Below are 24,013 nucleotides of genomic sequence, written 5' to 3' on the forward strand. Positions count from 1 at the left end.
TGTTTAAGAAACGGATGACCGAGACACAGTCTTTCAGAAACATTAACTCTCTACTCCGGACAGACCATACCAAACCTACATCCCACTACCTGCTGATCTATCTCTTCAAGAGCTTCACGTAACTTACTCAACTATGCTAGAGCCCATAGTAGCTTGTGGCTGCACACAGAAGTTTCTAGCATGAATCATCTCAGTTCCCTTTGAGCCTGGGTGGCGGTCCATAGGAAGATCACACGGGTACTCCGGGATTTCCAAAAAAATACATGCAACACTGGGTACTCCAGGTGCCTCAATCCACCCAGATGTTAATTTAAATTTCCACCTTAAGTTGAACCATTAATTAACAATCTCACATCTATCATGGATTTCACTCAAACCCAAACCACGTCTACGAGCATAACATAGCAATATAAGCAAACGTAGAAGTAACTCCCAAAGGTTTGAATGTAACAGGGTAATAGGTTCTACCTCAACAACTACTTCCCAACCCACATGTTAATTGACATCCTAATCATGCAATGTTTGAGGATTGGAACTAATGCATAAAAACTAGGTATGAGAAGAGTATGATCAATGTGTTACACTGTTACTTGCCTTGCTGATGATCTGCAAAACCTAGGGACTCGTAGTAGCACGCTTCGCACTCCAGGTGTTCTATCGCAAACAAACAATAACTTACATAAGCAACAAGCAAAGGGGCGCAAACAAAACTCAAATAAAAGAGATTGACCAGAAATTTCAACTTAAGAACTCTGGTTAGCAAAAAGAATCAAATCAAACGGAGCAACGAAACTCAAACAGCGAAAGAGAAAAGCTTCATTTTACTAATCTGAACCTAGGTCAAATTTTACAGTAGCAAAAACTTGTTTAAGTTGGTTAAGCGGAAAGAGGGTTTTGAGACGAAACTCTAGGGGCTTGAATCACCTGATTCCGACTAACGAGCGAAAAGAAAACAAAAACTAAGATCGGATCAGAAATCGCGATTAGAGAAATCGCGGAATAAATCCGATAAAAGAAAACTGACGAACAAACTAACGAATGAGCGTTCGTTAGCTGTAACTAACGGGCGAAAACCGTTCGTTAAAACGAACGTATGGACGAACGTCCGCTAACTAAAAGAACCGAGAAAAACTGGCAAATCCGAAAAACGGATCGAGGGTTTCTAAAAAAACCGAATGGTTTTTATAAAAAAACGGCGGCGGAGTCCGGTGGCTACCTCCGGCGAGGCGAGGTGCGGGAGGCGGGGCGGCGGCGGCGGTGGCAGCAGCAGGCGCGGGCGGCGGCGGCTGGCCTGGCAGCGGCTGCAGGCGGCGCGGCGGCGGTGGTGGGGTGGTGTTTGGGGGCGGTATTTAAAGGGGAGGGGGCGGCGGCTGCTTGGGGGAGGGGGCAAGGCAGCGGCGGTGGCGGGAAGTCCGGGTCGGCGGCGGCGCGCGCGCAGGGAGGCGACAGCGGCTGCGGGCAGCCTGGCTCGGCTGGGCCTTAGGCCCAGTCGGGTGCGGAACTTCTTTTAAATAAAAAATATTTCGCCGACCGAAACAAAAATCCTAGAAAAAATAAATAAAAAATCTAAAAAATGCCAAAACTAATTTTCACCGTCTAAATAAAATATTTAGAACGAGATGAACATTTTCTTGGCCCTAAAATGCAATTTTGAAAACGTGCAATTTTTCTAATGCAAATAAAATCCAAATAAAATCAAATAAATGATTTTAATATTTTTCCTCCGATATTTCAATTATTTTGGGGAAGTCATATTATCTCCTCTCACATATTTTAATATGAAATATTTTTCGGAGAGGGAAATAGTTAAAATCAAAATCCTCGTTTCATTATTTGATAAAAAACAAATGTGAAACCGGGAAACCCCCAACTCTCTCCGAAGGTCCTTGAATTGCTTAGGATTTCGAGGATTGCGGAGCAGAAATGCAATAAAATATGATATGCATGGATGACTTATGTATAACATTCCAAATTGAAAATTTGGGATGTTACATATCAAGACTGCCCCGGACCATGTCGTCTCGCCGGATCGTCAAAAACCCCGGTTGTTGCCAAGTACCTCGACACCCGATGCCTGGAACGACTACCGTCGCCGAAGACCCATGAACCAATAACTTCAAGTTCAACTATTGTCGCAAGAACGAGACCGGCGGGTCCGAAGACCCCAAGTACCATGATAACCCCGAAGGGATTCGAGTTCGTCAAGTTCACCTTCGAAACATGTACCACTACCGACGACTGAGACCCTGGATTCGACAAGTTCCTCACGGTGACCCTGAACATCTACGGGACATGCACGACTTCGAACCATGTACCACGTCGAACACGTACGGCTACACGATGAACCGCTAAGACCCTGAACGACTACCGCCGCCGAAGTACGCGAGTACAACTACTTCCACAACGCGTCGTGTACGACTACCATCGCTTGGGTTTGACAAGACTCCGAGTACCACTTCGTTTGCCATATACAACTACACCAAGTCCGGACCGACAAGTGCCTTGAGAACGTCTGTACCTCTTCCGTCGCCGAGGACCGAAAGTACCACTACGTCCCATCGAACCCGTCCGCCTCAAAACGCTTGCTTCGAAGGTATATCCGTCGAGAACGGCCGTCCGAGAACGAATGCATGTTGTATGAGATGCACCCTCGTTCGCCTCGAGTCTGAATTGTCGGTGCACGTTGCCCCTCTTTTGCCTTGTCACCAACATGTGGGGAACCCGGTATCCGGGAGCACCCCACCATCCTTGCATGACACGCTTCCGTCACTTTTCCTTTTGCACCGGTATCCCCGTGAGCTATCGGATCATCGGAATGTTGCCGCGGCATCATTTCTGTTTCATCACCGTGGCACCCCTTTCTTTCTACCACGGTGACAAATGCTCTCATCACGCTCATGTCAACTTTTTCCTAAAATTGCTTAAAACTTGCATGTGTCATACGCATCATGATAACAACTTCAAGAATGTTTATAATTGTTGTTGCATTAAATTGCTAATGCACATGGGGATTTACCGGATTTGTTGTTTGTTATATCCGGCCCCATTTAAATTGTTTAGATAGTATAGTTTTGTTATGCTTCACCTCTTGCCATGTTAACCAACATTTAATATTGTTGAGTATCTAACCGGGAGAGAACTAAATAAGTCATGTGGTGTTCCGTCAATATGCAACTTGTTGCATATTGAGCTCCACTTAATTTGTAGGATTGTTTGTGCATATTGCCATGCCATGCCTCTTTAAACCGGACATGCATCATACTTGGTTGTGCATCATGCCATGATTATGTGATGGTTGTTTACTATGTTGTTTGCTTCTTTCCGGTGTTGCTTCTTCGGGTTAGTTTCGATAAGGTCGCGTTTGTGAGGATCCGTTCGACTACGTCCGTTTGTCTTCTTCATGTACTCATTCTTCTTCCTTGCGGGATCTCAGGCAAGATGACCATACCCTCGAAATCACTTCTATATTTGCTTGCTGGTTGCTCTCTCTATTGCTATGCCGCGATACCTACCACTTGCTATATCATGCCTCCCATATTGCCATGTCAAGCCTCTAACCCACCTTTCCTAGCAAACCGTTGTTTGGCTATGTTACCGCGTTGCTCAGCCCCTCTTATAGCGTTGCTAGTTACAGGTGAAGCTAGAGTTTGTTCCATGTTGGAACATGGATATTGTTGGGATATCATTATTACATATTTTGTTTACTTTAATGCACCTATATACTTGGTAAAGGGTGGAAGGCTCGGCCTTATACCTGGTGTTTTGTTCCACTCTTGCCGCCCTAGTTTCCGTCATACCAGTGCTATGTTCCTTGATTTTGTGTTCCTTACGTGGTTGGGTTATAATGGGAACCCGTTGACAGTTCGCCTTGAATAAAACTCCTCCAGCAAGGCCCAACCTTGGTTTTACCATTTGCCACCTAGCCTTTTTTCCCTTGGGTTCTGCAGACTCCAGGGTCATCTTTATTTTAACCCCCGCCCCCCGGGCCAGTGCTTGTCTAAGTGTTGGTCCGAACATGTCAGCCGCCGGTGGCCACCAGGGGCAACTCTGGGCTGGCCTACCGGAATCTTGGACAATTCGGTGTTGCCCTAAGAACAAGATATGTGTAGCTCCTATCAGGATGTCGGCACATCGGGTGGCTTTGTTGGTCTTATTTTACCATTGTCGAAAAGTCTTGTAACCAGGATTCCGAGTCTGATCGGGTCTTCCTGGGAGAAGGAATATCCTTCGTTGACCGTGAGAGCTTGTGATGGGCTAAGTTGGTACACCCCTGCAGGGTTTTGAACTTTCGAAAGCCGTGTCCGCGGTTATGGGCAGATGGGAATTTGTTAATGTCCGGTTGTAGAAAACTTGACACTTAACTTAATTAAAATGCATCAACCGCGTGTGTAGCCGTGATGGTCTCTTTCCGGTGGAGTCCGGGAAGTGAACACGGTTTTGGAGTTATGTTTGAACGTAAGTAGTTTCAGGATCACTTCTTGATCACTTCTAGTTCACGACCGTGCTTTGCTTCTCTTCTCGCTCTTATTTGCGTATGTTAGCCACCATATATGCTAGTGCTTGCTGCAGCTCCACCTCACTACCTTTTCCTACCCATAAGCTTAAATAGTCTTGATCTCGCGGGTGTGAGATTGCTGAGTCCCCGTGACTCATAGTTTACTTCCAAAACCAGTTGCAGGTGTCGTTGATACCAATGCAGATGACGCAGCTGAGCTCAAGTGGGAGCTCGATGAAGTCCGTGTTTGTTGTGTTGTTTCATTTCCAGTTGATCAGTAGTGGAGCCCAGTTGGGGCGATCGGGGATCTAGCATTAGGGGTGGTCTTTCTTTATTTTTGGTTCCGTAGCCGGACCTTGATTGTATTCTGGATGATGTGATGCTATATTTATGTATTGTGTGAAGTGGCAATTGTAAGCCAACTCTTTATCCCTTTCTTATTCAGTACATGGGATGTGTAAAGATTACCCCTCTTGCGACATGCCTACTATGCGGTTATGCCTCTAAGTCGTGCTCCGACACGTGGGAGATATAGCCGCATCGTGGGTGTTACACTGGGAACCCAGGAATCGGCAGTTTCTCCAGGGCCAGGCCCGAGCGGTGCACGTGGGCGGGCACGGCTGCACGCGCGCAGCCACCCTCGAGAAGCCGCGTTGCTTCCCGAAGCACTGGCAGTTATTAGCCTCACCGTCCCTCACCGCTCCCTCTCCCTACTCTTCCCCACTCTCCCAACTCTCACCGGCGGCGGCGGATCGGAGCAGAGGAAGAAGACCACCGGACTCCATCACCGGCGGCGGCGGATCGGAGCAGAGGAAGAAGACCACCGAACTCCATCAATGGCGTAAGCACTTCTCTCTCTTCGACATGCACAGTAGATTCGATCCACAACAATAGATTCGATCCACGATGGAGGGGAGTGGGGAATAGAGGTAGATAAGCATAGGGGTAGTTCATACTAGTTCTAAGCAGTTCATACGAGTTCATACATGCAAGATCCGAATGCATAAGGTAGATTTCGGGATTGGGGGATAGGGGAATAGGGGGAAAGGGGGTACACAACGGACACTGGCTGACCGCGGCGACCGTCACCGTCGTGCGGAGCGGCTGGTCGAGCCGCTGGCCTTCATCTTCTTCTTCATCGCCGTGCGGTCCGGCGGGTCGTCCTCGTCGTCCTCGGCGGAGTCGAGGTCGATCTGCCAGGTAGGACGGACTGGCTCCGGTGCCCTAGCTGGCATGTGCATCGCCTCTTCTTCCTCCTCCTTAGGCTCCCTGCCAATGACCGCCGGTGGCGCGATAGCCGTCTCCCAGTACATTGCGGCACGGCGGTCATTAGGAGCCTAGTAGGTCTTATACTTGCGTCACTTCTTCCTCTGTTTAGGGTCGTCGGAGACGGCCTAATTCATGGCCCAGCGAATGATGTCAACTGCCATGGCGCCCTTCGCTGGGTCAGGAATCAGCGTCTTCAGCTCTTCTTTACTGGCCTTCATGACCACGGCATTCGATTCGTTCTGCATGTCAGCCATGGAGCCAAAGTTCGAGCACACCTCCATGGTGTTCTCGAACTTGGTCCAGTCACCAGCCGTCCACCCGAGGAAGAAGGCCCTCCAGCCAATACCCCAAGGGAAGGGGTTGGCATTGGAGCTGGAGCTAGAGCTCATGGCGATGGGGAGGAGGAAGGTTGACAGTGAGAGAAGAGAGGGGGTGGGTAAATAGTGGTGGGCAGGGTGAGTAAATATAGGGGGTGGAGAGGAAGAGAAGAGTGACAGTCATGCCGTTTTAACTACAAGCTCTTGAATTAGCCATGAACTCTATGCAATGCCTGACTCCATGACTTGTGTGCAGATCGAGGACACAGAGGTGCTCCCGGCCGTTGACAGCAAGGGCAAGCAGCCCCTTCACCCAATGCCCGACGAGGTTGAGCTGCCGCCCACCGCCGAGGAAGACCTGAAGACGCCTGAGGGTGTCGACGACGAGGGCATGGAGGCGCCCCCAGCAACAAGCGCCGCAACTACGGCCACTACCATCAGGAGGATGGTCCAACTCACTTCTGCAAGGTCATCCTTGCACCGAAGCTTGAGTGCATCCCCATGCCCCTGGACTTCACCAAGCACTTCGTCGCGGTGCCGACGGAGTTCAAGCTCAGGAACAACATCGGCTGCTCCTGGAAGGTGATGGTCAAGCTGATGAATGGCAGGGTGACCCTGGATCAGGGTTGGGCCACCTACGCAGCCGTTCATCAGATCAAGATCGGCTACATGGTAACGTTCAAGCTCCTCACTCCCGACACCCTCAAGGTCATCATCTTCGACGACGATGGCATTGAGGTCGTCAACAAGTGCGGGAAGCACGACCCCGCCTTCGCCGCCAAGGAGTAGGGCCGGGCCACCTCTTTTGAGCGTACTATCGAATTATGCTAGTTGATGGTTTATGCATTGAACTGTTATATCTGTGGTACTGCTTATATCTGAATTATGCTATGCTCTATTTATAGTCTGTTGTGCTTATGATGTGTGCTGCCAAAGTGTGGTGGTAACCTCACCAACTAGCCAAAGAGGTTACCACACATCAGACCTTGCATACAACCAAACACCATGCCTTGGGTTTGTGGACTAAACATGCAGGCAACCAAACACCAGGCAGTGTGGTTCAGCCCATGCAGGCAACTAAACAACATGCATATGGTGCCTTTGAGGCTGCATTTGCATAGCCAGGCTGAGTAGAGAAGTGTATGCGATGCATGCACTGTTGCACACGGCAACCAAACACGCCCTAGATGACCGTTGTCCATGGTTTAACTGACTCAGCAAGCTTGGAAGCATTGGTCTGCAGGGAAGCTTTATCTCTCGCTTGTGACCTCCACTACTCTGTGCTCCAGGTAGTCAAACATGTTTGGCTGTTGTCCAGATTGTCGGGAAGAGAAATCATGTGTATACACACTACAAGAAATTTGTTCATTGTTGACCCTCCATTTTGGTCACTGAATCGTCATTATTCATGTTTTATGACCTTGTTTTGACCAAATTCAAAAGGTCAACAGTTGGCCGTCAAGAACAAACAAACATGACCTTTCTAAAATTTTGGTCGCAGATCTCTATTGACCAAAATTTTGGTTTGGTCATTACCCATTTCTCTGAGCCACATAGGATCTGATGTGGCTAAGCTGACGTGGCATTGCTAGTGACCAAATGAAATCATCATAAATTTCACAGCCCGATCCACCAATCTAGCCTACATGGGCCTGGCCCAATACATATTTTATTATAAGAAATGTTTAATTTGTATGGGTTGATGCATTATTTTGTCAGAAGCATGCATATATCAAGATAGGCCCATTAAAAAGCAAGTACAACAAAATACAATATTGCAGATAAACTGTATATTTCATTTCAGTAACACATCACATCACATGAAATACAATGCATCATCCAATGACTCCTCGATACACCAAGGTTCAAGGCCCAACAAGTGCACCGCAAAATGATTCTAAAAGTGCACAGAAAAATAGTTATATATGTGCAAGTGCACAACAAAAGGATCCAACAAGTGCACAAGCGCACAGCAACATAGTTCTACAAATATTGGATGAGAAGCACAAGTTTTAAGTTATCACACATAACATCAATGAGAAACAAAGCTTCTTGTGCCCTCCTTCTACTCTCCACTTCTTCTGAGTGACTCAGATCATCCTGGTAATAGGAATAAGCAAACATAAGAAAGCATACAAAATATGAGAAAAAGAAAGACAAATGGTGGTTTTACATTCAGCAATGAGACTTAAAAGTTCACATCAATGAACAGAAACACAAGACATTAAGACATACTCCCATAGAAATTTCAGGACTTGCAAGATTATTCGTGTGTTAGCTCTGAACACTTTGTGCAAAAAAATCTCACATCAATAACTTCCAAGATCAAGATACGTGAATAGTGTATCTTTAACACAGTATAATAAACATCACAACCATGAGCAGTGCAACACAACACAGCTCATAAACAACCAAACCAAACTGATTGCAAACTACTCCCTCTGTCCCATAATATAAAAGCGTTTTTTACACTACACTAGTGTCAAAAACACTCTTATATTATGGGACGGAGGGAGTATAAGTTAACCTCAATGCAATGGATGCATTTGTCTGAATTTGTGTGTGATTGTTGCTCATTACATGTTGTGGTGGCAGGCAATAGTTACTACCATTTGCAGATCAAAAAGGACCACTCTGTATATATGCAACAATTACATGATGTGGTCAGTGGTCACACGTCTCATACTGCATTATTAGTGCAGGGAAAAGGACAATGCATGCTGCATTATTTGAGTCTGTCAACTGAAAACAGTAGTATTTCTGGCCATTGCTAGCTAGCATGTGAAATAAAGAAAGAAAGAAAGAAAGAAAAATCACTAGTATTATGTCTGAAAAATCACTAGCTAGCATATGTTTGCATGGCTAATATTCTAGCATATACAATACTTAAATCTATAGATTTACCATCACTTTCTCAGTTATAGCATATAATAGAAATCCAGCAACATAAGTAAGCACATATCATTTTTTATGATAGCCATTGGGCTTCACAACTATATGCAAGAAACAAACATTTTTTAGTTAACATACAACAGAAACATTCCAACAACAGGACTGGGCACAGATCAGTTTCCTTTTTCTTGTTTTGAATGGTCATACGGAATCAGAGGCATCCTCTTGCCTGTCTATCAGGAGCCTAGGAACCATATCACTGCAGCTAAACATCGCAAATACAATGCCCCTAGGCGAAATTCAGAATTCCTCAACACCAATACTGTACCCACCCAGCCTTCCTCTCACGCAAATTCAGAATTCCTCTCAGGCAGCACATGCATAGCACAACATGGATAATAGAGAGAGAAGAGGGGAATGAATGAATATTACTACCTCCTGATAGAGCTTGAGGTGCAGCTTGAGGGGCTCGACGTAGTCCTCGAAGGCGAGCGTGCCCATGGACCAGATCAGGTCATCTCCGTTGACGATCTTGCACTTCTCCTTCACGGACTTGTCGTTGGCCCTGCGGCGCCTGGGATCACACACGAGTGAGCTCGTACCAGAGCGGGCGCACCCCTCCACCGCCTCCCCCTTCGCCGGCCTCCGCGTCCTCGCCCTCGTCATCCTCCACGGGCGGGAGGAGGACACAGCCGACCCTCGCAGGAACAGCGCGCGGCGACAGCCGGCCCCTTATTTCCATTCCGCGGCGAGCGGTGATGAGAAGAAGTTGGCGGTCCCGCCCCATGGCGCACTGCTCGTGTTGCTCCTGTGGATGCGCGGCGGCGAAGATGGGCGGCAAAGGTAGGGGAGAGGGAGGGGAGGGGAGGGTGCAGACCGGCGGCGAGCGAAGAGGGAGGCAGCCAGCGGAGAGGGAGGCGGATCTGGATCTGGAGCGGCGGTGGGAGGCGGCTGCAAGGGATAGCGCTAGGGTTCGTGTGCGGGGCTGTGGGCCAGGGTTCATGGGGTGAGAGGGTGAGGGAGTTTTTTGTTTGAGACAAAGATGGGGTGAGGGAGAAAGGGCTACCGTCGGATCCGGGAGCATCCGACGGCATTGAAGGCGCGATCCGCATGACATGCCTATGGACCAATCAGAACCCAGTACACGTTATGACCATCTAAATTGGTCGTAATCGACTAAAAATAAGGTGTTGAATCATATAAACAGTTTTATGATATGAGAAATAAAAAAAACAAAAACATTCTCATTGTGTCAGCAAATCTGACCTAGTTTTTAGGAAAACTAACAAACTTGGAATTAGAATAAGACAAATATCTTTAAAAAGTGTTATGAGAAATGAGTTTTTAGGAAAAAAAAATATTTTCTATTTTTGGAGTGAAAAAATTCATTTTTTTGAGAAGAATCTACCAAATATTTGTTTCAAAATGGCACCACACCATTTCCAAAACTATAAGACATCATTTTCTGTACAGTTGACCAAATCTTAACATGTAAAATGTTTTCGATCCACCTCTCATCAAAAAGACAAGTTATGTTTCAAAAAAGAATCTACCTGAGCATTCTTTTGTTTTTCTTCTATATTTTCACATGAAAAACTAAAAAATGATCTCATATTTTGCACAAGAGTGCATCTTGGAATTCCAAACAATGTTCACTAAGGGAGTTTTCATTTTCTTTGCACAGATATTTCATTTTCCATTTTTTAGTGCCCGAAATGAGTTTTTTTGTGAAGCACCTACCATATATTTCTTGCAAAATCGAAACAAATCATGTTTATAAAATTTGAACTATAGCTGGAAGCGGGTCAAATTTGAACTATAGCTGCCTTGTAGTTTGCTCTTTATTTTTTCCAAAAATCATTTCTAGGTACGTAAGTATCTATTTAATCAGAGAAACACCAAAAAAAATCCAAGATTCAACCACTAGCTAGGAACGGTCATTCCCGCCGTTTTGACCGCATTTTGAAACATGCATAAAAAATTCAAAAAAAAATCAAAAAATTGGGAAACCTTCGCGTTGTGTCATTATATGTGGCTAAGTTCCCAGGAAAAATAACAAACTTGTAATGCGACAATTATTTTAAAAAAGTGTCTTAGAAACGAGCTATCACATATGGAGATCAATGGCTTTCAAGCCAAATGATCAATCTTATGGCCACATTCATGGCATAGTTTGTTCAAATGATCTCATATTGTGCACAAGGGTGCATATTGGAATGGCAAATAATGTTGCCTAAGGAAGTTTTCATTTTCTTTGGACGAAAAAACCATTTCCCATTTTTCGAGTGCCCAAAAGGAGGTTTTTTGTGAAGGACCTCCCAAATAATTGTTGCAAAATTGGACCAAATCATTTTTCTAAAATACTAGGACATATTTAATGCACAATTCACCAAATGGTTGGGTGTAAAAAGTTTTGAGCCACCTCTCGTGAAAAAGACAAATTTCCTTCGATTCAGTTGGAAGCGGGTCAAATTTGAACTATAGCTGCCTTGTAGTTTGCTCTTTATTTTTTCCAAAAATCATTTCTAGGTACGTAAGTATCTATTTAATCAGAGAAACATCAAAAAAATTCCAAGATTCAACCACTAGCTAGGAACGGTCATTCCCGCCGTTTTGACCGCATTTTAAAACGGGTATAAAAAATTCAAAAAAAATCAAAAAAATGGGAAACCTTCGCATTGTGTCATTATATGTGGCCAAGTTCCCAGGGAAAATAACAAACTTGTAATACGATAATTATTTTAAAAAAGTGTTCTCAAAAATGAGCTATCACGTATGGAGATCAATGGCTTTCAAGCCAAATGATCAATCTTATGGCCACATTCATGGCATAGTTTGTTCAAATGATCTCATATTGTGCACAAGGGTGCATTTTGGAATGGCAAACAATGTTGCCTAAGGAAGTTTTCATTTTCTTTGGACGAAAAAACCATTTTCCATTTTTCGAGTGCCCAAAAGGAGGTTTTTTTGTGAAGGACCTCCCAAATAATTGTTGCAAAATTGTACCAAATCATTTTTCTAAAATACTAGGACATATTTAATGCACAATTGACAAAATTGTTGGGTGTAAAAAGTTTTGATCCACCTCTCGTGAAAAAGACAAATTTCTGCCGATTTAGTTGGAAGCGGGTCAAATTTGAACTGCAGCTGCCTCATAGTTTGCTATTTATTTTTTACAAAAATCATTTCTATTTACATAAGTACCTATTTAATCATAAATACATGGTTTGGTGGCGATACGTTGAGGTTTGGCCGGTGGCCGAGGGCCCCAACTCTAGATCGCGTAAACTCGCATGCCCGCCGCGTGGTCACCGCGTGACCGTGGCGTTGCCATGTGTTCTGGGCGGCCTAGGCATGTCTGGTGGGTTGGGCACTCCCTAGGTAGGTGATAGGAAGAAAATTACAACATAAAATTCTCACGAGGAGACCGATCGATGCTCAAACATGAATTAGCAGCCAAGTGTTTGATTAGCGGTACGGGAAATGTAAATGGCTAATGGGCGTGAGTTTTGGCTGAGGATGATCAGTTGCTAAGAAGACCGTCTTCACAAATTTTTATCTCAAAAGGAGGAGCCTAGATGGTACTTGCTTTGCAAAGTACCACACTGGACATAAATACGAATGTTGAAGCTGGGCTCAAAATAATGAATGGATTGAGCTGGCATTTGGTGGAGGATGGTTATTCGGGTATTGGAAAGCACTGTAGAAAATGGATACTATTTCGACATGCCAAAGTGGTACTTCCTTCACAAAGTGCTGCTCTGAACAGAATAGGAAAATGAATATTGTTGAATTATTTTTGAACTAGGCAAGGGAGGTTTTTGACATATTTGATGAAGATATGATCCAAACAATTTATGAGATTTTTTTGGGAATTTTTGGAATAACAACAATATAGGTTGCTTCACAATCTAAGGCAAAAATTGACAAATGGACAATGACACATAGGCAAAACTGATGAGATGGCGCCTAGTCATCGCAACCCACCACAATTTACAAGGCTATGACCATCTATATTGGTCGTTAACAACTAGAAATAAGGCAACGGACTAGCGTTGTTTGCTTTATGACCATTTCGTGTAAGGAAATTATGATCTTTCTGACCAAAATGGTCGCAATGGTTTAGGGTTTGGAGCCCCCCGAACAGCTTTTAACCAATTGGTCTCAAATGGTCATAGATCTATGACCAATTTTTTCAGGGTCACTGACAGAAGTCACTAGTTGACATATTTCTTATAGTGACACGGCGATTATTCAAGAGTTTCTAGTGGAGAAGATGTTTCACCATGTTTCTTTTCATCACGAGTATCAAGGAAGTAATGTCTGAAGTGTTGGCCCCATGTCTGGCTCACTTCCCTCTGGATATATCTGAACATAGCTTAGCTTGAAACATTATATGCAAAAAAAAAAACATTGTAGAAAAAGAAAAAATAAAAAGCATACTCCCGCGTGGCCCCGTCCCCTTCCATGGCCCCACGCCCCCACCCACAGCTACGAGCGCCAAGCGTCACATGTGACATGTCACACGCCGCTGATGCGAAGCGAGCGCGGACGGCGGAGGCGGTGCGGCTTATCGCAATTCACCGGAAATGATTCGCGCGCACCAAGGGAACGGCGAGAGGAGGAAAATCATCCGTGGGCTCACGTCGAGGCATCCAGCCGCGACACCACACGTCCCCGTCGCCTCCCAGCCCTCCGCTTCCCACCACCTCTGCTTCTCCGGAGGCCCAGGCAGCAGCCAGCAGCCAGCAGCGGGAGCGCCTCCTAGCCCGGGGCCAGTCGGGAGCTGATACGAGGAGGCGGCGGAGATGGCGGACGCGAAGCAGCAGCAGCCGCCGCAGACGGCGCTGGCGGCCAGCGGCGTGTGGAAGACGGTGAAGCCCTTCGTGAACGGCGGCGCCTCCGGCATGCTCGCCACCTGCGTCATCCAGCCCATCGACATGGTCAAGGTACGCGTGCTTGCGTGGTCGCCGGAGGGGGCTTCGGGCGGGGCAGCCAGCGGAGCCGCGCGCTCTCCTTGATACTATATAGTTCGGCAATTTGAGTTCTGCGCTTTCATTTGCCGGAACGCGAGGGAGCGGGGAATTCGAGCGGGGCAGCGGGGGTTGTGTGTAGGTGTAGGCGAGCTGTTTGGTATTTTGCGTCCAAGGAGAGTGCTGCTCCACTTGGTTGGAAATGCCGCTATGCGTATGGGGGATTTTGAGAAACCGAATGGGTTTGCTGAGTCAGGTCTGGGAGTTTGATCGTAACTTTCTAAGTTGCCTATCTTTAAAAAACATTGCCTAATGGATTTGAAGATTGCTGGCTTATTTCGTGATGTATTTCGTCAGGAAATAGCTTCACAAGATTTCTAACGAGTTTTTGCTCCATTTTATTGAAAATGCCACGCCACAGCTCATGTATGTGGTAATTTTGAGGAGCTAGAGTAAGGTCTGGGTCTGTTTCGAAACTATGGAGTCGGGTCTGGGAATTTGATTGTAATTTTCCTATCATTAAAAAAAATGTTGCCTCGTGGATTTCAGGCATTGTTGACTTATTCCTGATTTATTTCGTCAGGAGATTGACAAAATTTCTAATTGGTTTTTGCATTTACGAGTACATTAATCAGGCCGAGTTGATATTGTGCATTCTACTATTTTTTAGTTCACCTCCAAGATGTTGTCCCATTAATGACTTACGATCATAGGACGTAGCCCATCTGTACTATCCATACAGAGCAGTTTTAACATGGTCCCTCTTACCCCCTCTTTTCACATGAGAGGTAAGAGTATAAAATAGATCTTAGCCGTTGATCTCATCAATGAATGGCTTGATTGACTCTTACCTTCTTACCTCACATGTAAAAAAAGGAGGTAAGAGGGACCATGTTAAAATTTGCCATACATTATGGGGATTTTTCTTGTAATATTGTTGTTATTAAAGTCTTGATTTCCATGAGAACTGCCTGCTCTTAGGTTTTTTCTTTCGTGGAGTGGTATTCGGTCTAGATCTCTAGGATCCAGGCACTTAGTTGATGGTTGCTGTTTTGTTTCAGGTGAAGATCCAGTTGGGCGAGGGCTCTGCAACTAGTGTCACCAAGAAGATGCTTGCTAATGAGGGAGTTGGTTCCTTTTACAAGGTGTGCCCTCTTAGGTCTTCTGTCATACAGATTCTGATCATAGTGTTGAGTATTGAATTATTGATATTGTGTTTGGCAACAAACCTGTGTTACTCCATTTGCTAGAGAATTAGTCTATTGATTTATGACTGGCATTTCGTTTGTGCAGGGATTGTCTGCTGGTTTGCTAAGGCAAGCAACATACACAACCGCTCGACTGGGATCCTTCAGGTTTGTATGTAAACCAGTAACTGAATTCATCAGTAACTTCCGGTTTTTTTAAGACCAAATGATTTGCACACGAAGGTTTGTGAATTTGACGTTCATAGTACGTTTAACCTTTAAGCTCGTGAATGGACATGCATCAACAGTGTGAAGTACCATTTTGTATCAAATGATTATGTCTCCTGGAGTAGTAGTTTAGATATTTTGAATAACTTTTTGTGGTAATGCTTGCTGTTGGTCATTGTATGCCCAAAGATTTTTTTACAATCTAAGTGTGCACGTTGGCATGACTCATCAATTGTAGGATTACTTCTGAATCAACAACGGTTTATTCAGGATTTATCAATTTCTATTGAAAATATTTTAAAGAGGGAATACTGATATCAAGTTAAAGTTGAAGTTGTAAGATTCATCACTCCTGGCGATGAATAAAATATTAAAGTTGAAGCCATCATACAACATCAATCATTGTGTTTTTACATCACTCTGTACTAACTGCAATGGAGAGATGATACGTTAGCTGTTGTGTTACTACTATAAAGTGTATTCAGGAAAATTGCTTGCACATAATCCGCCAGCTATCTTGATCCTATTTTATCTTAGAAGAAGTTAGATCCTGACTACACTAGCTGTTGTTCAATGTTTGACTTGATTTTTTGTCTTCACACTGTACTTTCTCAGGGTTCTAACAAATAAAGCAGTTGAAGCAAACGAAGGAAAACCACTGCCCCTAGTTCAGAAAGCTGCTATTGGTCTCACTGCTGGAGCGATTGGAGCTTGTTTTGGTAGTCCTGCGGATTTGGCACTCATCAGGATGCAGGCTGATTCAACCTTGCCAGCAGCCCAGCGCCGCCACTATAAGAACGCTTTTCATGCACTTTACCGTATTATTGCTGATGAAGGTGTTCTGGCACTTTGGAAGGGCGCAGGTCCAACTGTAGCGAGAGCGATGTCACTCAACATGGGCATGCTTGCCTCCTATGATCAGAGTGTTGAGGTACTTAGAGACAAACTTGGTGCTGGAGAACTTTCTACAATGCTTGGTAAGATTATTTTAGTTTCATTAGATTGGATGCAGTATTTACGTTTTATCATTTCTCTTCCGAGAATTGGCTGTGCATTCTGAGACATGAAGCAGAGTGGCATTCAGGTCACGTTATCTATAGGCCACGGACTCGACGGCATCTTTATTGCATTGTCTGGAGGACATAAAAGAATAAAAATGCTAGAATTATGAAATGATTCAGTATAGAACCTGTGGTCACCTTAACTGTTACACCACGTTCTAAACTTAAGATCTCCGGATTTCTAGCAAGGTACTTTGCTTAGTTCGTTACCCGACCTTATGCTGCAAGGTGCATCTTTCCATCTGTATGCTTAACTCATTCTTCCTTAGATCAGGCAGCATTCCAGCCAATTTCGTTTCAAAAGAAAACCGGTAGGTTTGAATGCTCTGTTGACCTGTTAAAGCTAGCTGCTTGATGATAGGCATGCTGAAATTATCCTTCCATTTGCTTACTTTGTGCTCTGATCGACAGATTTGCATGGACCCTCCCTACTATTTTCCCCAAAAAAGAAACAGATTTGTATCACACGTGTTGATTAAGTTGTGCGCTGCTACCGAAATAGCTTTTCATTCATATGCCTTCCATTACACACTGTTATGTTAGGCTTTTTTTGTTATAGTTTTCACCATGTTATGCTTGCCTTTTCGTTCTTTTAACACTACGCGGTCCTGCTACCCCCATTATTCTTACGCTTGCTCTACTCACTCCTTATATGATTTATTGAATTTCTCTTGTAGGGGCCAGTGCCATTTCAGGATTCTTTGCATCTGCTTGCAGTTTGCCCTTCGACTATGTTAAGACACAGGTTCAGAAGATGCAACCTGATGCTACTGGAAAGTATCCATACACTGGGTCTTTTGACTGTGCAATGAAAACCTTGAAGAGTGGCGGTCCGTTTAAGTTCTACACTGGCTTTCCGGTCTATTGCGTCAGGATTGCTCCACATGTCATGGTAATGCAAATAATACACGGTGTTTCTCTGCTTAAAAGTCAACTGTTCATCTTCATGCCTATCAAACTTACGAAATGACACCTTGTATGCAGATGACATGGATATTCTTGAATCAGATCCAGAAGGTCGAGAAGCGCGTCGGCCTTTAAAGTGTCGTGCTATGCTATCCTCACCTACAAATTATAATAGTGTAGCTGCTTTGTACCTATAAACCAGCAGTTGGTTCTGATATACAAAATCTGTACTTATTTCCTTGGCATATATGCTACCATGCTTCTTTGTTCCTTCCAGACCAAATAATCATATAATTTCTGGGTAACTTTTGGCAGAAAATAGTGTTGTTAGGAGCAGATATGCCACCACCGGATTGAACCCATGTCATCAATGGAGCCGGACATCAAACAAACTTTTCATTCTGTACTTGTTTAGGCTTTATTTTTGTCAAGTGTCAACATGTACTCCGTATATATTTTTGGCGGGGTAATATGTGTGGTTAATTCTCGCTGTTGTTGTAATTTCTTGGTATATCAGGTACAAACATTTTTGTTGGTTCTGTTGTGTGGTGTGCCACTACTGCATTCCGAGAAATGTGAGAGTGCATGTTTGTGTCAGCTGTTGACCATGCTAGGTATTGTACGGTTTCTGGTTTGCTGCTGTCATTCTGTATGAAATGCGATGTCGGACTGCCACATTTACTGATCCGAAGTATATATGTCGGCGTACTAGAATAGGGGTACCCTAGTACCCCGGTACCCCGAACTTGTGCACGAGCAGTTGCAGCACCCCGCGGCAAGGCTTGCCGGGAGAACGCCAAGATCCTCCGTGGTTCCCTTGGAGCCATTCAAGAACAAAGTATTTAAGCTCAGGAGACAAGGCACCGGCAAGAGGAGCTTGCCGGGAAGGCCAACCAAGGCACTCCAAGGAACTTGCCGCGACGCGCCACGCGCTCCGGCAAGGCAACAAGGCCCTGGCAAGAGGAGCTTGCCGGGAAGACCAACCAAGGTACCTCGAGGCCCGGTGAGCGACAAACTTCCGGACCCGACAAGATAACAGCAGCGGCAAGGCGCTTGCCGCGGCAGGCGGCCACTCTGTGCCCACGCTCCAGCGCATCCACCAACGTGTCGCTCTGGGGCCTCTCCAGGCGCGCGTGGCGGGAGGCTGTGCAGCCAGCGGTGCGCAGTGGCATGCGAAGCTGACAAGATCGCCATCGTGGCGAACGGTGGCGCCCCTAACGGTCCTTTTCTGCACTGTTTGGGCGACTCAGACGGGCATTTAATGCCCTTGTCCCCTGCCGTCAGGGTTAGGTAGGGTGCACTGTACAAGTAACTGTACCAACCACCTCACTTTTTACATTTGTACCCTTCTCTGCGTTGCCACCTGTCGGTGACCCCTTTAGCGTATAAAAGGAGGCCCATGCGCAACGTAGAGGAGGTTCGACTGGTTCGGAACCCAGAAAAACACTACGCTCTCTCTCTGGAGCAAGAACACAAGATAATCAAACAAGCAGCAGTAGGAGTGTTATCTCTCCGGAGAGCTCCGAAGCTGGGTAAACTGCTCGTGTGCTTCGCCTCGATCTGCTCTTCGTGTGATCTCCGCCCCCCGCCGAACCGAAAGGGGCTCGGTCCGCCGGCCCCATAGGTGTTCGTGGATCAGTTTCCCCGACATCTTTGGCGCGCCAGGTAGGGGGCGTCGAGATTGTGTGAACCTGATCCGGCGTTCACACGAGCTAGATCTTCATTCCCTTCATCAACATGCCACCGAAGAAGAAGACTTCGGCGGCAGCCGCTCCGTCCACGTCACTTCCGCCACCGTTGGAGCAAACGGGTGGTGGAATGGACGCCGGCGGAAGAATGGACGTCGACGAGGAAGCTTATGATGCTGCCAGGTCCAAGGACAAGGCTGCACAAACCTCGGCGACTGTACATGTTCCGCGCCACTCTCAGGAGGCGCAAGACCAACAGCGTCATGGCACTCGCAGTGCCATACGCATGATAGGCCAAGACCAAGCTGGTGGATCTCGGGGCGCTCAAGACCAGCATGCACGCCAGCGTGCTGGCACGAGCGGGGCACGGTCGCCTGGACGGGATACTGCTCCTTCTAACATCTTTAGAAGTCCGAGCACGTCCCGCTCCTCGCGCCGTCCGCCACTGCCACCCACCACTCCAGCAGAAGCTTTGGCGCGAGCTCAACTGCTCCTAGATTACCCTCCGACGTCGGACAAGATCGACGAATGGAGGGCCACCATTCAGAGTCTCATCGGCTACGCCAACGGCGACACTCCACGGCGGCCGAGCGCGTCGCCGCCGCGGCAGGGTTGCCGGGCGCGAGCCGGTGGCGACGAAACGGGTGGAGGTGCAACTACCATGCAATCACCACCCCGAAGGCCAAGATCGCCGACTCGCCGGATCCACCTCGACAGCGACTCCACCGCATCGTCGGATCCACGAGCTCGTCGCGATCAGCGCCAAGTTCTTCATGATCGACAACAAGAAGACGCTCGAACTCGCATCGAGCGCCAAAGAGAAGCGCGACGTCAATCCGACAAGCGCGCTGGGCCCTCTGTTGACATGCATGCGCCAGGGGAACCAGGCGATCTGCCGTACGCGGTAGGTTGCCCTGCGTTCACTCGTGAGCTGCGGCAAGTCCAGTGGCCCAGCACGAAGAACTTCAAGCCAGACGTACCGGAGAAGTACGACGGCAAGACGCATCCGTCGGAGTTCCTCAGCATCTACACCATTGCGGTGCAGGCTGCCGGGGGACGGGATGACAAGATCCTTGCCAACTACTTCCCGCTGGTGCTCAAGCCCAACGTCAGATCCTGGCTCATGCACTTGCCGGACAACTCCATATCCTCTTGGGCTGATCTGTGCCATCAGTTTGTCGGCGCCTTCACAGGCGGACACAAGCCTCATGGCCAGGAGAGTGATCTTCATCTGCTCGCCCAGAAGGAAGGAGAGCCCCTGCGCAAGTACATTCAGAGATTCAGCAGTGTGCAGCACAACATCCCAGACGTCCACCCTGCCGCGGTGATCAGCGCGTTCCATCAGAACGTGCGAAACCGCAGGATGCGGGAGGAAATGGCGATGTGCAAGATCAGGGACGTCAGTGAGTTATATGCACTGGCCGACAAGTGTGCACGTGCTGAGGAAGGGAGGAGACTCCCCGGAGAGAATGTAGGAGCGGGAGGATCTGACAGTGAAGATGCTGCCCCGGCAAGGAAAAACCGGCGGCGGAACAACAGGAAGAGGAAAGGCAAAGAGGTGCTAGTTGTTGAGCAGTCCGGCAACGGTGGTGGCGCCAAGAAAGCCAAAGCTGGTGACTCCGGCAAGGAGGTTGCCGCGGAGGTGGCGGTCGCCGACAAGCAGGACGGCACCAACAAGCAGTATTGCAAGATCCACCGCACCAAGGGCCATGATCTCCAGAGCTGCAAGAAAGTCGAGCAGCTTGTTGAGCAACAGAAAGCTGAATACGAGCGGCGCGACAAGGAGAAGGCCCAGGAAGGTGCTGGGGGATCCGGCAAGAAACGTCCCGGCCGAGGAGGACGCCGCGGCAAGGCCAAGCAGCGGCAAGGAGACAGACCTCCTCGCGGCCGCGACAAGGATGAAGATGACGACGACGATGAAGACATGGATGATGAGGAGACTGATGAGCAGGAGTTCCAGAAAGCCACAGAGGTCCTGTGCGTTGACGGTGGTGCTTCTCTGCATACCTCGCACCGTCAGCTCAAGCAGTGGGTGCGGGAAGTTAATGCAGCAGAACCACCCGTCGAGTCACGCAAGCCTCTGAAATGGTCCAGCACGCCTATCATCTTTGATATTGAGGACCACCCTGATCGCATAACTGCGGTCGGGTGCTTGCCGATGTTGGTTTCACCAACAATCCGCAACCTCAAGGTCACTAAGATGCTAGTTGACGGCGGGGCCGGCTTGAACCTGATCTCCTCCGCGGTGCTCCAGAAACTCCAGATCCCTGACAGCGAGCTCGAAGAGACCGGTACATTTCAAGGAATCAACCCGGGAAGGAGCAAGCCGAAGGGAAAGATCACGTTGCCGGTAACATTTGGCAGCGAGCTGAACTTCAGGACTGAGAGGGTCACGTTTGATGTTGCTGACTTTCCATTACCTTACAATGGAATCCTTGGCCGTCCGGCACTCGCCAAGTTCATGGCAGCCTCTCACTATGCGTACAACATACTGAAAATGCCAGGCCCGATAAGTGTCATCTCTGTCCCTGGCGACAAGAAGGATGCTCTTATCTGTGCCGACAAGATCTACCGGGAAGCAGCAGCCGCAGCAGAACGCAAGACACTTGCCGCTGAAGCTCCCGGGGGGAAGAAGAAGACCAAGTCCGGCAAGAGCTCTGATGCCCACTCCGGCAAGCGCACCTCTTCGGAGTGCTGCGCTACCGTCGAGGACGCACCATCGAGCTCCACCGGCAAGTGTAAGAAGGCAATGGCAGCTCCACCTGAGACCAAGAAGGTGTCCGCCAAGGAGGACGGCACTGGTGGTACCTTCACCATCAGCGCCACTCTTGACCCCAAATAGGAAAGCGCGCTCGTTGCTTTCCTGCGGGCGAATGTCGACGTGTTTGCGTGGCAACCGTCTGATATCCCCGGTGTTCCCAGGAAAGTAATTGAGCACCACCTTGCCGTCTGTCCTCATGCGCGGCCCGTCAAGCAGAAAGTCAGGAAACAGGCAGTGGAGCGCCAAGAATTCATCGCAGAAGAAATCAAGAAGTTGGAAGCAGCAGGCCTTGTCAGAGGAGTGCTCCATCCCACGTGGTTGGCCAATCCTGTTGTCGTGCGCAAGGCTAACGGGAAATGGAGGCTTTGTATTGACTTCACTGATGTTAATAAAGCTTGTCCCAAAGACCCATTTCCCTTGCCGCGCATTGACCAGATTGTTGACTCCACAGCCGGATGTGATTTGCTTTCATTTCTTGATGCATACTCAGGATACCATCAGATCTTCATGGCAGAAGAGGATGAAGAGAAAACCGCATTTATCACCCCGTGTGGCACGTACTGCTTCGTACGGATGCCTTTCGGTTTGAAGAATGCTGGTTCAACATTCGCAAGGGTAGTCCACCACGCTTTTGAGCCGCAGATGCACAGAAATGTGGAAGCCTACATGGATGACATAGTGGTCAAGAGCAAGAACAGGGCGACCCTGATTCAAGATTTAGACGAGACATTTGCAAATCTGCGCAAGATCAACCTCAAGCTTAACCCCGAGAAGTGCGTGTTTGGAGTCCCTTCCGGCAAGCTTCTCGGGTTCTTCGTGTCTCAGCGGGGAATTGAAGCCAATCCCGACAAGATCAAGGCCATTGAGCAGATCGAAGCACCAAAGCGCGTCAAGGATGTACGAAGGCTTGCCGGTTGCGTGGCTGCTCTCAGCAGGTTTATCTCTAGATCTGCTGAGCGCGCCCTGCCATTTTTCAAAATTTTGAAAAAGGCAGGTCCAATAAAATGGACTCCGGAGGCGGAGGCTGCGCTGCAGGACTTGAAGAGATACCTGTCCTCCACTCCAACACTTGTCGCACCTAAGCCGCAAGAGAAGTTGCTGCTGTATATAGCGGCAACCAATCAAGTGGTTAGTGCTGCGTTAGTGGCGGAGAGGGAGGCAGATGATGAGCCAGCAACCACGGCAGATGCATCCAGCGACAAGCAGGGGGCTTCGCCGACAAGCTCTGGTCCCGACAGAGATGGATCTGCGCAGGAGCATGATAAGATGCAGAAGAGAATGGTGCAGCGTCCAGTTTACTTTGTCAGTTCCCTTCTACAGGGGGCTAGATCAAGGTACTCTGGTGTGCAGAAGTTGCTTTTCGGCCTCCTCATGGCCTCGAGAAAGCTGCGCCATTACTTCCAAGCACATGAGATCACAGTCGTCACTCGCTTTCCGCTGAAGAGGATACTGCAAAATCCAGAAGCGACAGGCAGGATTGTCGAGTGGGCGCTGGAACTGTCAAGCTTTGGCCTCAAGTTTGAGAGCACTTCAACTATCCAAAGCAGAGCATTGGCAGAGTTCATAGCAGAATGGACGCCAACACCAGATGAAGAAATTCCAGAGACGAGCATCCCCGTCAAAGAGGCAAGCAAAGAGTGGCTGATGTACTTTGATGGTGCCTTCTCGCTGCAAGGCGCCGGTGCGGGCGTGCTGCTTGTCGCGCCCACCGGAGAGCACCTCAAGTACGTAGTCCAGATGCACTTTCCCAAGGAGCAAGCAACCAACAATACTGCAGAGTATGAAGGATTGCTTGCCGGTCTCAGAATCGCAGCAGACCTTGGGATCAAGAAGCTCATTGTCAGGGGTGACTCACAGCTTGTCGTCCGCCAAGTGAACAAGAACTACCAGAGTCCATTGATGGAAGCATATGTTGATGAAGTGAGGAAGCTAGAAGAGCACTTTGACGGCCTACAGATGGAGCATATCCCAAGAGCTCAGAATGACATTGCTGATGGCCTGTCAAAGTGCGCCGCACTAAAGTTACCTGTGGAACCAGGGATCTTTGTGCTCAAGTTGACTCAACCATCCGTAACACCATCAACTGGACAAAGCAAGAAGAGGAAGTTGGTTTCTGGTGACTACTTTCCGGCAGAGCTCCCCGAAGCCGCCGCCAAGAAAGTCCCCAAGATCAACACCAAGGATGCTGAGGGGCAGTCTGCTCCGGCAAGCCTTATGGTTTGTTCCGTTGAAGCAG

At 47.6% G+C, this 24,013-nt stretch overlaps 1 protein-coding gene across 1 annotated transcript; it reads left to right on the top strand.

Annotated features, from left to right (window-relative positions):
• The first annotated feature begins 13,468 nt into the window (after positions 1-13,468).
• On the top strand, positions 13,469-17,633 carry LOC123060618 (mitochondrial dicarboxylate/tricarboxylate transporter DTC). Its single transcript, XM_044483399.1, has 6 exons — positions 13,469-13,922; positions 15,008-15,091; positions 15,240-15,301; positions 15,977-16,338; positions 17,100-17,314; positions 17,407-17,633. Exons 1-6 carry the CDS (start codon positions 13,782-13,784, stop codon positions 17,461-17,463), a joined length of 921 nt encoding a protein of 306 aa, XP_044339334.1. The 5' UTR covers positions 13,469-13,781; the 3' UTR covers positions 17,464-17,633.
• The last annotated feature ends 6,380 nt before the right edge of the window (positions 17,634-24,013 follow it).

The sequence above is a fragment of the Triticum aestivum genome, chromosome 3A (assembly GCF_018294505.1).
Source record: "Triticum aestivum cultivar Chinese Spring chromosome 3A, IWGSC CS RefSeq v2.1, whole genome shotgun sequence".
Classification (NCBI taxonomy): Eukaryota; Viridiplantae; Streptophyta; class Magnoliopsida; order Poales; family Poaceae; genus Triticum; species Triticum aestivum.

What these genes read in the sequence shown, in the direction of transcription:
- LOC123060618 (XM_044483399.1), top strand. Translation starts at nt 13,782, where the DNA reads ATGGCGGACGCGAAGCAGCAGCAGCCGCCGCAGACGGCGCTGGCGGCC. An exon ending in GAGTTGGTTCCTTTTACAAG is followed by an intron (nt 15,092 to 15,239) that starts GTGTGCCCTCTT and finishes TCGTTTGTGCAG; the next exon opens with GGATTGTCTGCTGGTTTGCT. An exon ending in GCTCGACTGGGATCCTTCAG is followed by an intron (nt 15,302 to 15,976) that starts GTTTGTATGTAA and finishes GTACTTTCTCAG; the next exon opens with GGTTCTAACAAATAAAGCAG.